This window comes from Hyperolius riggenbachi, chromosome 8, assembly GCF_040937935.1.
Source record: "Hyperolius riggenbachi isolate aHypRig1 chromosome 8, aHypRig1.pri, whole genome shotgun sequence".
Taxonomy (NCBI): Eukaryota; Metazoa; Chordata; class Amphibia; order Anura; family Hyperoliidae; genus Hyperolius; species Hyperolius riggenbachi.
In genome coordinates this window covers 257,574,913-257,589,936 of record NC_090653.1, presented here as the reverse complement: position 1 = coordinate 257,589,936, position 15,024 = coordinate 257,574,913, and the positions used below count along the sequence as shown (strand labels likewise).

General features: G+C 44.5%; 1 protein-coding gene across 5 annotated transcripts in view; it reads left to right on the top strand.

Annotated features, from left to right (window-relative positions):
• Positions 1-10,173, top strand: part of ELK1 (ETS transcription factor ELK1) — a 41,362-nt gene extending 31,189 nt beyond the window's left edge. For 4 of the 5 annotated variants that reach the window (XM_068249849.1, XM_068249850.1, XM_068249848.1 and 1 more), the window contains one exon: positions 6,510-8,606. In XM_068249849.1, the coding sequence (XP_068105950.1) occupies positions 6,510-6,608 (99 nt within the window). In that variant the 3' untranslated portion in view covers positions 6,609-8,606. Of the gene's footprint in view, positions 1-6,509; positions 8,607-9,351 lie in introns of those variants that run through there. The other variant, XR_011023421.1, reaches the window with a different exon arrangement.
• The last annotated feature ends 4,851 nt before the right edge of the window (positions 10,174-15,024 follow it).

The following is a 15,024-nucleotide window of genomic DNA, read 5'->3' as shown; positions in this document are numbered from 1 at the left end:
CTTAAGGGGCAAATGCAGGATTTTTAAGGGGGGGATTCCTGAAAGGTCCGGAAACACTTATGTCCCCGAGTGCTTCCGAAGACAGGTGGCTCCACACTGCCCATGCACAAAAGTGCACTGGCGTATTACAGGGCTGCCTGTCTTTGGAAGTACTCAAGGACACGAGTGTTTCTGAGGGCTTCTGGTAGCAGCAAATGTGAACGGGGTACAGCGCTGGAACAACTCCCCAAGAGAGGAACAGGAGATAGACTTAGTTTGGACAATTCAGTGGAATATGCTACATAGTGTCACATAGCGCAAGCGATAGCCATATGATGCAGGGATATATGCATCTGCGGAAGATGGCGGCGCTATATAAATACTAAATAATAATAATTTGCCTCACCAGGATTGCTTTTTTATTTAGCTTTCCTGTATGACAAGAAGACACAGCCAGCCAGCACTAGGGGAAGAGGGGAACAAAGGTGAATGAGGGAGGGCTGGTGCACACCAAGAGGGTTTCTGAGCGTTTTTCAAATCGACAGTGACTTGAAAAGAGCTTGGCTAATGTTACCCTTGGAGGGTGTTCTCACAGCAGCGTTGTGATTTTTTTCAAAATCGCAGGTATATTGCATGTAGCATTTTTTTGAGCGATTCATTCAGAAATCGCTCTGAAAATCGCTTCACAAAATTGCACTCACTAATTGCTAGCAATTGCTATAGTGATTTTGGCGTGCATTAGCCCAGTAAGAGGAGGAGTGGAGAGAGACTGAGAATAGCCTGAGATGGAGCAGAGAGCTTATCTGTATTGCAGAAAGCAGCCCTCCTGGAGTCTCCAGACTGTCAAAAACTTTTCACCTTGTTTAACACCTTCAGTCATTATAACAATGAGGAGAGACCAGACAGATGTTTGCCCACAGACCCTCCAGGCAAGCTCTGCATCACTCTGTGTATATTTACCATCTTGCCTGCCCTTTAATTGCACTTTTATCAGCTAGCCTAGTGTTTCACTTGAATACACCAGACACAAATCTCTGAATGAAAGGCTGCCTGGGGGGAGATTGCCCCCCTTCCAGCCAGCACTAGGGGAAGGAGGAAAACAATAGTGAATGCAGAGAGAATGCAGCGAGAGTATCTGTATTGCAGTCCCCCATCACACAGGCTACTTGCATGTGTCTCCTGTTCCTGCCAGCCAAATCCAAAAAAGCCTCTCACACAAGCTGCAGGCAGCCCTCCTGGAGTTTAGGGACTGTCAAAACTTTTCAACCTGTGAAATACCTTTTGTAGCTGTCTACATGCAGTCTTTACAATAGTGAAAGAGCTGAGTTTTTCCCACAATCCCTGCAGGAGGCAAGCCTTTACCAGCTCGCCTGCTTCAGTGATTTCAGGGAATTTTTTTTAAAGGGACAGGAGTCTCAGGGGGGTGTTCCATACACCCAGAACCCTGGTCTGGATACGCCCTGTACAAGCATGCAGATCAGATGTTTGACTTAACCTCCTGGGCGGTACGTACGACACTCACTGTGTCGGGCAAGAAAAATTACCTGCAAGCGGTATGCCCTGCATTCCACCCAGGAGGTTTTTCAATGTATTGCGTGTCCCCAGTATAGGTTAGCCAGCTAGAGGAGCCACAGTATAAGTTAGACAGCTATAGGTGCCTTAGTATAGGTGCCCCCTCCCCCTGCAACGCTGTAACTCAATTTGCCTATCTCCAGCGCCGATGGCAGCACCCCCCACCGCATACAGCTCATGTTTTCGATTGCTTCAGTCGATTCTCTGATCAATGTTGTATAGACGTGATTGGAAAATTGATTCGAAAAATGATCGGAAATCAGACCAGACCTGTCAGAAATAATCAATTCAAGCCGTCTATCTGACAGGAAATTGCATGGTTTGTACCAGGCATTAGGGGGAAAGAGGGGGGGGACAATACAGTAAAGTTGATGAGGAAGGGGGGGGGGGGGTTCCTTTTTAAACTTTGTAAAAACAATAGCTTTTTATTCTTTAATGAACTTGAAGTAAACCTGGGGTGAAAGTGAGAAATGGATTTTCACTTACCTGGGCCTTCCTCCAGCCCCCTGTATAAGCCCCCTTAATGTGAACCTAAACTGAAGATAAGGAAAAGAGTCAGCCCCTGCCCCTGGCAGCCTCCCTGTGCCTGTGGCGTGGTTGCCATGCCTACGTTTGGTTTCTGCTGACTGATCAGTCAGCAGGCCACTGTGCCTGTGTGGCCCTGGCCGCGCGCACCCTCATACACGTTCACGACGGCGACAGCGTCCTACGCAGGCATAGTAAGAGAGAACCTTGTGAACTTGTACGAAGATGCGTGCAACTAGAGCCGCGCTGGCGCAACGGCACACTCGCTGACATCAGTCTGCAGAAACAAAGCTTACCAGCGGCGGGGGACCCGAGTATCGGTTTGGCACACTGCTGGCACAGGATGACTGTGGTAAGGTAAGTTAAAATCTTTTCCTTATGTTCAATTAAGTTTCACTTTAACTGCTTGCCGACCGCGTCAAGCCGATGGCTGCGGCGTGGCCGTGGCGTCAGCCCTAGGACAGCCTAACGCCAATCGACGTAAAGTCCTTGGGGCTCGCTTTGCAGGAGATTGCACGCACTGATGCACACGCATCTCTGCTAGATAGGCGGAGCTCAGCTCCGCCATCAGCCTCCCAGCGGCGATCACCGCTCGGAGACAGACGGAGTTTGGCCGTCTAATTACCTTGTACAGCGCTGCAATCTACAGCACACGATGTCACACGTCTGTCCCCTCCAGGGGATCAAAGGTGATTGGCTGTCATAGGCTGAAGCCTATGACAGTCAATCACAGTGATTGGCTGGGGAGGGAATAAATAAAAAAAATAAATGTAAAAAAAAAAAAGAAAAAATATTAGAAAATCAATGCAAAAAATATATACAAAAAAACAAACACTGGGGGAGCGCTCAGACCCCACCAACAGAGATCTCTGTTGGTGGGGAGAAAAAAGGGGGGGGGGGAAATCACTTGTGTGCTGAGTTGTGCGGCCCTGCAGCGAGGCCTTAAAGCTGCAGTGGCCCTTTTTCGTAAAAATGTACGCGTTGAACCACTAACGCGTAAAATGTATGTGTTAATCTTGCACCAGCGGGAATGCGTAAAAATGTACGCAATGCGGCCCGCCAACCCTACGGTTGGCAAAAACTAAACTAGCAGACGGAGGGGGACCAGAGCAGCAGTGATGGCTGCATGGGGCTGGTAGAAGCCCCAGGTAAGTGAAACTCATTTTTTTTTTGCCTGATAACTCCTTTAAAGGACTTACAAGGCCAACTATGTAAAAAAAGGGTCGGCATCTCCTTCCCCTCCAAAGATGGCCGCTTCCTCTGGCCGTGGCTGCGCAGCTCTAGGGCCAACCCCTCCGATCCACGCTACGTAGCGTGGATCAGAGGGGTTGGCTCTAGAGCTGCGCAGCCACATTCGCGGCCAGGTGGACTGCGCAGCCGCGGCCACAGGAAGCGGCCATCTTTGGAGGGGAAGGAGAGCCCGGGCCGTGGGGTCGGGAGCCGGCCCGGGGGGATAATGAGCGGGGGGACCTGGCAGAGTGGCACGGAGGACGCGGACGGCGTCCTCCGTGCCTGAAACGGAGAGGCAAGTAATTAACTTTTTTTACACAGTTGGCCTCATAAGTCCTTTTAAAAAATGTATAATAAAAAACCATTTCAGTAAATTTTTGATTTTTATATTTACGTGATTTACATCCAGACCTCATGTACAAAGAATAGTAAGCACCTAAAGCTAGAACCATTTCTAGTAATAATTCAAATAACCTTTTTGGTTGGTTATTAGTTAAACCCACACTTTAAAGTGGTATAAAACCCAGCATTTCTTCTTTACTCTAAAAGATTATTTACAGCATATAATATATTACCACCATTTTTTTAAGCAGAACAGCATTCAAGGGGTTAAAACACAGGACTTTCTTTTTTCAATTGAAAGCTCCCTGCAGGGAGATCCACATCCGAACTGGTGATAACATTATCTTGTTTTCCCTTATTTGTAGCAAAAGAGGAATGTAAACATTCCCTGACTGTGCAGAAACTCCTTGTAATGTGTCCAGAACGGATACACTGCTCAGAAATCGTTACTGTATTACAATATGAATTCTCCAGTTATGAATAAAATCCAGTGGCAGCTTTCAGAGCAAATACAATGTACTTTGGGAACTTGTAATTTCTAAATGAATAAGAATACTTATGCACACAAGCAAAGAGGATAACTGTATGGGATATAAAAAGTAGGAAAACACATTTTTGTTGAATATTATGTCAGAGTTTAATACCTCTTTAAATTAAAACTGAAGGGACAAAAAAAATGGTCTGATACTTACCTATGAAGAGGGAAGACTTTGGATCCTATTGAGCCTTCCCTGTACCCTCTCAGTCCCCTCAATCCAGCTCTGTCACCCCCGTTACAGCTAATCAACCATTTGGTCAAATACACCGCCGTGAGCCCTCAGAAGGCTTCAAAAACATTTGTGTCTCTGAGTATGTGCACTAAAGCATCAGCTCTACTGCCTGTCACTAGGAGACCTTGGGAACATGAGTGCTCCTAAAGCCTTCCAAGGGCTCCAAGTGCTGATGTAAATGCACCAGGGGACAGCGCTGGAACAAGGGGGCCGAGACGGGACAGGAAAGGCTCAATAGTATCCAGAGCCTTCCAATTCCATAGTTAAGTATCTGTCTTTTTTTCTCACTACAGATTTGCTTTAAAAGTTCATTTTTTAACCACTTTTTCCACCTCTACAGTATATCTATGTCCTCTGTGACTGCATCTAAGCCACAAGGACGTAGATATAAGTCTAGTAGCTGAAGCACAGCTTTGCATGATTGGGCTTGCTCTTGTGCAAAACTTCTGGCACTATCTGCTGCAGCACTAATTGGTGAAAGGGAATATATGTTCCCTGAGCCAATAAGATTGATTTGGACCATTAAAAGTACCGTATATACTCGCATACAAGCCGAATTTTTGACCAAAAAGGGGGCCAAAAGTTGGGGGGTCGGCTTGTATGCGAGTCGTGGGTGGTGGTCCGTGGTCCGCGCCAACCCATCCCCCCCCCCCCCCCCCCCGCCCGCTCCCTCTCTCCGCAGCGGCCGCTGCTATTACCTGCTTTAGGCAGCGGCCGCTTCCTGATCCGGGTTCCCCTCTTCATCATGTGTACATCGTAAGTGTATCACAGCAGCGCGCTCGGCGCTGCTGCTGTGACGATGCAGGGGACAGGAAAGAGCAGGTTCCCTGGTAACGGCAGAAGCCGCGCTCTTTCCTGCCCCCTGCATCGTCACAGCAGCAGCGCCGGGCGCGCTGCTGTGATACACTTACGGTGTACGCATGATGAAGAGTGGAACCCGGATTAGGAAGCGGCCACTGCCTAAAGCAGGTAATAGCAGCGGTGGCTGCGGAGGGAGGGAGCGGGCGGGAGGGCAGTATACTGGGCACTATACTGGCTATACTGGGCACTTTACTAGCTATACTGGGCACTTTACTGGCTATACTGGGCACTTTACTGGCTATACTGGGCACTATACTGACTTTACTAGGCACTATACTGGCTATACTGGGCACTATACTGGCTATACTGGGCATTATACTAGCTATACTGGGCACTATACTGGGCACTTTACTGGCTATACTGGGCACTATACTGGCTATATTGGGCACTTTACTGGCTATTCTGGGCACAACACTGGCTATACTGGGCACTATACTGGCTATACTGGGCACTATACTAGCTTTACTGAGCACTATACTGGCTATACTGGGCACTTTACTGGCTATACTGGGCACTTTACAAGCTATACTGGGCACTTTAATAGCTATAATGGGCACTTTACTAGCTATACTGAGCACTATACTAGCTATACTGGGACACACTGGGGGATCACGCGCCTGCACCAATCCAGCATTTCCTACCCCCTGCTGATATGGGGGTCAATCATTTTTTCCCTGGTTTTTCAGGTAACAGTTGGGGGGTCGGCTTATATGCGGGTCGGCTTATATGCGAGTATATACGGTACTTTTATTTTCTCTATTCGTAGTGAAGAATACACACTGTACTACTGTAGCATTATTTCAGAATCAAATATCTTCACCATAAATTGTGACAGGAACATAATCTAAGTTTTGTGATAAACTGTAGAAATAGCCAAACAACATTTTTGTTTTTATCTAACATAGCGCTTTTTATTTTTTTAACTGGAATTGGTAAAACTGAGAAATAATGTGTTTTTTCTATTTTTTTCTTCTTTTTCCTATTAAAGTGCATAGAAAACAAAATAGTTTGAGGGAAAAATGCCATACAATGAAAGGCTAGTTGGTCTTGAAAAAACAATATATATTTAATTTAGATGTCATAAGTAATGATTACGTTATTGCTGATTAAATAGGGACATAGCTAAGATGTCAAAACTGCTCTGGTCAACAAGAGGGAATCAAGGTATGAATGCAAAGTCGTTTAATGTAAGTAACATACCGTAACCAAATCTTTTCTTTTTAATTCCAGTTCCCGGCCAACGGAAACACTCAGATCCATGTTCCGACTCTAAGTGTTGATGGACTCTCCACCCCCGTAGTTCTGTCTCCAGGACCTCAGAAGCCATAAAGAAACCCACAGAGCTGTGACCTCTTGCGACAACTTTTTCGAGACACAATCTTTGATCTCTTAACGCACCAACACCCATGCGATCTGCCATGGGATCTGAAGTAGCTTTTTGTCTGCGTTACCTGTTGAAAGAGATGTAATTTTTGTGTTGTACCACCTGTTCGGACACGCTCTATCTTTAACTGGCGGGATGACTCTACGTGGTCCATGTTATGATGTCGTCCTGAACATATTTCACAGAAGAAGACCTTGCGTATTTCAGAGTGTGGCTCGTCCGTGGAACAGAGCTGATCATGCTCTTTCTCACTTGTAGACCATGCCAGGGTTGGCGTCATCGAGCCAGTACAGCGCCAACTGATGAAGAAGCTTGGGTTGAAAAGAAGAACATTACTCTTTTTGAGCACAGTTATGGTTAGGATCAGGTACAGAAGGAGAATTAAGGAGCAAAAATCAAGGTCAACAAATGAAATTCGTTGTGATAGTCACCACCGAATTTCAAGTCAGGTTGTTCTTTTTTTCTTGTTTGGTGGCTGGGAAGATGTCCACCAAGAACTTATCCTTCAAGAAATTAGAATGGTTGACTGCAGTATACAAAATAGGAATGATTGAAAAAAAAAAAAACACTAAAAAAAAAAACACTGGATATCATGTGCTTGTCCGGCCATGTTTAGATGAAGCCGTTGGGAAAAATTATTTTTGTTACGCCAAACTTGCCATCAACTTGGAGCCTCCATTTTAACTAATATTCTTTGAAATATTTCAGAACAGCCTTTCTGACTTGCGTTTTGCTTTCAGCAAACAGCACAAAATACAGAGTTCTGATTATTTTTGTAACATGGAGCTAAGGGGAATAGAATTTTCGAGTGAGGTTTGGTTTAAATGATGACTGGGGAGAACAAGCCTATTTTTGGACCGGAAAAAAAAAAAAAAGAAGGGAAATATTTTATTACCAAATAGAAGGATTTTCCAAAGGAGAATGTAAGAATGTAATGAGTTTTTGTGAGGAATTAAAAAAAAAAAAAATCTCAAGGTTATAAGGGATTAATACAGTTGCCTAAAGCAAAAAGGCCAACAGGCATCTGCCATTTAAATGAAAAAAAAAAAACCAACACATTTCTGAAAAAAAAAAAGATGGCTACCGAGTAGTTCATCGAGGAATGCTGTTTTCCTTCAAGGCATGGAAGGTTTGACATTATTTAATGCCCAGCCTGACATATTTTTCTTGAATATACGAGAAACGTTTATTTAGCACTTAGCACAGAGAAAATCGATTTGCGTCTTGTCGTGTGTAATTTAAAAGCGGGCGAGCATCAGATCTCTCGCTTTCTCCAGGGTGTGTAATCTTTGTTTATTATTTTATCGAGATACGGAGACACCAAGTCTTTTTCAAATTAGAAGTTTACACCTCTCCTTCTTGTTTAGCTGTGAAAGGTTTAGCTGCAAAAAGAAAAGGAAAAAAAGGTCTAAATTTAGACGTTGTGTTGCTACCCATGGTTTTTTTTACTTTTGAATTGTTTTATTGCCTCTGGCCTCTTGTGGTGCCAACTGCCCTCTTCTTTGTGAGCCGATGGGCAATAGATTTGTTTTTGTTGTTACGTTTTCCAGGTTGCGCGTCTCAAAAGAAATGCTTTTGGTTTAAAGCCTTAGTTTGCCCACATTATTTTTAAAGGTGCATTTGGTTATGTAAAATATATATATTTTTAGGCTTTTTTTTAACTTATTATTTTTATGATCATGATTATGTAGTTATTATTATAGCATGTAAAACAATATTGAAGAGTTCATGCCACTTCCTGTCCTTCAGAGGGGCTCACGCTCCAATCCCTGCCAAGGTCTAGAGCAAGGGGCATAACTACAGGGGAGTAGCCCCAGGAATCGCAGGGGGGCCCAGAACTGTGGGGGCCCGACTACTAACCTTTCCTTCCTTCAATACAGGGGTTCATCCTTTAGATCAGGTGCTTTTTTTTGCCTACACTTGTTATGGGTGTCCACACTTGTTTTATGACCCTTGTGAGATGGGCCCCCAGGCTGTGAGGGTCATCAGTGGTAGGCAAGGGATAGGGTGTGAGCATTGTGGGCCCAATCAAAGTTTCCCGGGGGGCCTCAGGATTTGTAGTTCGCCCCAAGTCTAGGGTCTATTTTTTGGGAAAAGCCAGTTACCTATCAGGATGTTTTTTGGGGATGTGGAAGAAAATTCAGTTTCCAGAAGAGACTAAAGGTTCGTATACACGTCCGATAAAGATCGTTCGTTACGAACGATTCGTGACGTTTACACGATATTCAGATTAGACCGAAAAGATCGTTCGTAATGAACGATTGTGTACACACGTGAACGATATAAGTATAAAGTACTGAACGACGAACGATTAAAAAATGCGTGCGCAAACGGAAGTGACGTTATGACAGGCAATAAGAACATGCGTTATCGGACGATCTTTGTACACACTGCAACGATTGAACGATTATCTTTCGAAAAAATCCGCCGGGTTGGATCGGTCCGATTGAACGATAACGATCGTTATCGTTCACAAAAACGATCGTTCACACTTTTTGAACGCACGATTATCGTTCCGATTGTCGTTATCGTTCGTTTTTGAACGATCGTTATCGTACGTGTGTACTCAGCTTAAGGCAAACCTACAGGCATATTAGAGACTTCAATGTTACAAGTTTAGAGTGTTAACCAATATGCCTTATTTTTGCAAAAAATCAAAAAGACCTGGCTACTCTGTCCCCCATCCAGGTAACTGGCATCCAGTGTATGGTAACCTCGAAACACCTAGCTCACGGTGACCCAGAAGATCCACCAGGAAGGCATTAGAGGCTAAAAGAGACTGAAAAGTCCTCCTACTAGAAAGCAGCGCCGAGTATAACTTTGCTTACTTAAAACAGAAGGTATTTGCACTAATTTAAGCTGTTCTGGATGTGTGCCTGGCTTTCAGGGGCATAAAGAGATGATTTGGATATTCAGTAGTGATGCATTATGGGAAACCACAGTTGCTCACTTAAATCGGGATTGTCAGCCATAAAAATCAAATTCTATTTATCCACTGCTCTGTGTTTATTATGTAGTCTTCATGCAGTCTGCATTGCAAGCATTCCAATATAATCATAAATGTTTCTGCTGTAATGAATCTTATCTCAGTCAGGCTGGCTCTATTCTGGTACATTGCCAGGGAGAGGGAAGCCTGTTATCTTCCCTCCCACATTACTGCTCCTCACTGATTGGCTGAAAGCAGTTCAGCGTTACAGGAGACTGAGAAGGGAAATACACCTCACCCCTCTACCGAAACTACTGAAATCTGATCTATGCTGTGCTCACATGTGTTTACAAAGCAAGCTAGGTATGACAATGCAGTTTCTACCGAGCTCAGTGGGGAGGAGAGCTGGCAGTGAAAACACCATTTCATTCAGGCAGGAGAAAAAAAAGACTAAGGGCTCTTTCACAGTGCGACGTTAAAGTCGCACGTTATAAAATACTTTAACGCAGAGTAATGCACAGCAATGCAAAGTCTGTGCGACATTCACAGTGCACACGTTGCGTTAGTGTGTAACGTGTAGTGTTATTAACCTCCCTAGCGTTCTGGACGAGCTGAGCTCATCCAGAGACGCTAGAAGGCACTGCTCAGGCCCCGCTGGGCCGATTTTGATAATTTTTTTTTTCAAACACGCAGCTAGCACTTTGCTAGCTGCGTGTTTGCCCCAATCGCCGCCGATCCGCCGCCACCCGACACGAAAGAGGGCCCCCCCCCGCAGACCCTGTGCGCAGCCTGGCCAATCGCCGCCAGGCTGCGCTTTGGGGTGGATCGGGAGTCCCAGTGACGTCACGACGTCGATGACGTCACTCCATTCGTCGCCATGGCGACGGGGGAAGCCCTATCGGAATTCCCGTTCAGAACGGGATTTCCTTATGGGCGTGATCGCCGGCAGCGATCAGAAGGGTAGGAGGGAAAGAGAAGGAAGGGGAGAATCATGTAGCTAGCGCTAGGCTAGCTACATGATAAGGAAAAAAAATCGGGTGAAAAAATCCTCCCGCGGCCATGGGAATTGAAACACCCAGCAGGTTAAACAGTGCTGCATGCTGTGCGTTTAGCAATGTATCTGCTGTGTTATGTGTGTTGCACATGCTCAGAAATGTTTTTTGTTTTTTTAATGTAACGCATGCCCCGTTTTCGTTCCATCAGTATGCAACGAAAACGGAGCACCAAGAGACACATAACGCAGTGCAAAATAATATCCAATTTCATAACCTACATGCGCTGCGTTAAGGGCACGTTGTGTGACTTTAACGAAGGAAGGAAATTACATCAGGATTGACTTCAGTCAGAGGCCGTAAAGATGGAAAATGCCTGGAACAGTTTTCTTTTTATTTACTAAAACTAAAATTCACTAAATCCCAAAAATGTGGACCGTACAATACATATGTTATGTAAGTAGAACAAGTATTTCTATACTTATAATACTTATATATCTGTTTTTTTTTTCTGGGATAGTATGGTTGTCCCTGCTGCCTTAACCTCCTTGCCAGTCCAATTCCCCCGGCAAGGAGGCAGCGCATCACTTTTTTTTAATTATTTTTTTTTTTAAATCATGTAGCGAGCCCCGGGCTCGCTACATGATAGCCGCTGAGCAGCGGCAGATCTGCAGCCACTCCGATCGCTTCCGGCGATCGGAGTAAGCAGGAAATCCCGTTCAGAACGGGATTTCCTGCTGGGCTTCCCCGTCGCCATGGCGACGGGGCAGGATGACGTCATCGACGTCGGGACGTCATAGGGAATCCCGATCCACCCCTCAGCGCTGCCAGGCACTGATTGGCCAGGCTGTGCAGGGGTCTGGGAGGGGGGGGGGCGGCTCGGCGTTGCGGGTAGCGGCGAATCGGCGGGTAGCGGCGGCGATCGCGTACTACACGCAGCTAGCAAAGTGCTAGCTGCATGTAGGAAAAAAAAATTATGCAAATCGGCCCAGCGGGGCCTGAGAAATCCTCCTGCACAGGTTACCCCGAGCTGAGCTCGGGGTAACCGGCAAGGAGGTTAAAGCGTAATTATTGCAAATATCTTCTGTTTTAAGAAGGCAAAATTATATTCATGGTAATGTTAGTGATACAGTCCACGTAACAAGGGAGAGGCCTGGAACCCACTACAAATCGCTAGCGTTTTTAATTAGCATTTTGTAAGAGATTTCATGAGCGATTTCTGGCGCTTTTGGTAGCGATTTTAAAAAGTGTAAGCTTTTTTCCAGCGATTGTGATAGCGATTCGCGATTAGTGATTTTAATTCTGATTGGTCCTTTCAAATTATTATATTTTTTTTACAGTTTGCAGTAATTTAAAATGGCACAAAAATCGCTATGTGCAGCAATTCATGAGTGACTTGCCAACGCTTCAATACTTTACATTGACACGTAAACGCTCCCAAAATGCTGCAAGTCCTGCAATTGTGATTTTGCTCATCACAATCGCTACTGTGGAATTTTTTACATTTATTTACATTGGCGTTTAGGGAAATCGCTAGCGATTCAAAGCGCTCCCTAAATGCTCAAAAAAGCTCTCTCTAGTGGATTCCAGCCTTGAGGGGGGATCCCAACTTCCTGCTGGGTGGTCATATGGAACAAGAATGGAACAAAGACATTGTTGAGAAGGAGACCATTCAGCACCATATGAAAATTTAATTTTTTTTCTTACCAAATACTAAAACTGTTTAAAAAAAAAAAAAAGATGAATGCATAGAAATGTATAAAGTTTACACAGCCAAATGCATGTTTAAAATATTTGCGTGCAAGTGGGTAGAGAGTCCACACAGAATGGATATTTCAGTTTTTGGGTGGGAAATTATCGCTGTGGGGAATAATCACCAATTCTCCAAACAAGTAGCAAGCGAATTACCACCGACTCTGGAAGTAAAGAATTTTAGCCTAGCAAAAGCAGCGGCTGCTGATCATTTAGCTGACAGCTTGTTAGTTAACCAGCAGCTAGAGGCTCCGCGGGTCAAAGGAAGTTTACACGGTAGCAGGATATTCTTTGCTCACCGTGAGAGATGGCAGTAGCCAGTTGGCGAATAAAAACTTTAAAAGAGTACCGAGGTGAAAATAAACCGATGAGATAAACAATTGTAACTATCCTCCTTCTCCTAAAAATGACTTTTTTTTAGATGTTCCACAGCTTTATTTTATATTTACATCGACTTTTTACGTTTTTACTGTTTCATTGCCTCTGTTCAATGACACATTCAGTGAAGTATGCCAGAGCTAAAATCTATGAACTGTTGACCCTTTTTTATCTTTCTCCTGCTCTCAGAAGCAAAAAGTGTATTATGGCTGTAATTCCTTATCACTAAGGGTTGTGATACAGTCCCAACTGGACAGAAACTGTCACTTGCATACCTGATGTTTAACTCTTGCAGGCAGAGAAAGAAAAAAAGGAACATGGCATTGTTATTTGAGTGCTGGGCACTGTACATACACATGTCTATCTCATCATGTCACATGTCACCTCGGTATTCCTTTAAGGCCAAGCTAAAAGTGAAATATACATTTTGGGTGGAGCTGCACTTATATACGTAAGTCTTGAATGAATATAAGTCTTTAGAGGTGAGCGGAGAGCCTCATTCCACTGCAACCAGCACGATGTGTATAGATGAATTTGTTACTCTACAAGTTATCACTGTCTTTAATGCATAGTGTCACTTTGCTTTATTATCCTGTAGGCTTACCTAGTGGGTTGGTTTATGACTGACTGGCAGCCACACATCCCTGCAGATCTTATCTATGCCTTCTCTTTTTGCGGAACGTAATTGCTACTATGCTGCTTAGTATACTCTTTTTGTATATACTTATATTTTTTGTATGTATTGTGCTCTTCCCCCCCCCCCCCCTCTTTAGCCAATCATGGAACAGTCTTGCATTCCCTCTTGGTGATCCAGGTCACCTACTCCAAAGAACTGCTCAGGAATGTTCCACAGATGCCAGACAGAGGGGGAGCCCAGTAATGTCTCTTGTCTATAGACTTTTCAGGGTATCTAGCTGTTTTTGTTTTTATTTATTTATTTTTTTCTGATTTCTGGGAGCGTGTAATATCTGAGGCTCCCCCTCAACTTTCCTAAGGCCTTTCTCTTAATCGCAAGGGCGTCTTGTCCTTGAAAGGGCTTTTAGAGAAAAACGAAAATACGACCTTTTCTTATTTTGTGTGGCAGGTATGTGTTTTGTTTTACACAGGGTCACGGTCTGATTTTTCAAGCGTTTTTGTTGGCTGGGCATAGGATGTAATGCTTTAGTCTTTGCTGCTTACGTCTACAAGCACAACTGGTAGGGTTGGACCTAACAGGAGGCATGTGAGGCCTGTGCCTTGGGCGCTTTAGAAGCAGTGGTGCTGCTTTCATCATTGCAGATCTTAACGTCTAATTTATCTTATGTTTGTAGATGAAGAGCAGCTCTCCCCAACTACTGCGTGTCTAAATATTATGTGCACGGTGAATTCAATACTGAAAGTCAGACTGAAGAGAGTAGCTCAATCCTTTGAGATGAAATTAAAGAGGAGCGGTAACGGCGTATAGTAGAATCTGTTAAATTATTCGGGATTCCCACTTTTACGTTAAACATCCTGGTTTAAGCATCAGAAACACTTTCTATAGCTATATATTGTTGTATATTGGGTATTTAGCCCCGCCCTCCCACTGAGGCTTAGCCTAGGCTATTTATTATGCCGAATGCTTCCCCCCACTAGATCATTCTGGGAGACAAGAGATCTTTTCTAGTGGCTTTCGAACTCTCAGTAAACTAACATTCCGCAGAGATTCTCCTGCCAGTGCTAAAGATGTCGCCGTTTGTGATACATTTCAGAGAGTAAATCAGGGAGAGGAAAGATTTTATAATGGACAAACACTTATAAATAAATATTTTAAAAATTAGCAATTTTATTCATTATGTTATTTTGACTACAGTTCCTCTTTAAAGAGACTATAAAGTCTAAAAATGCACTTGGTGTGTGTGCCGTTCCTGTACAAAGCTGTACAGATTTTAGTAGTCCTTCTGGTGGTTAGCCGAGCCCCATTACAGCCGAGTGCATTGATACAGAGAAAGACGCATTTCAGGGGTACTTTAAAGAGAACCTGAGGCAGATTTTTTAAAATCTGAATAAGACACAGAGACATGTTCCTGTGCACAATGACACGCCTCTGTGTCCTTCTGGTGCCACTGCCAGTCACCCTCCCCCTGCTGTCCCCTCTGCAAAATGGCGCCAGTCTAGCGACATACTGCTTGTCGCCAGCCTTCTATTTAACTGCAGCCTGTCACTCAGCTCCTCCTCCCCACCTCCTCTATTGCAGGGCTCCCCACCTCTGATCCTCGCTGCCCGCCTCCGTCAGCTTCCTCCAATCGGAAGCTAAGCCACGACCCAGAAAGTGCATGAGCGAGGGGACAGAGG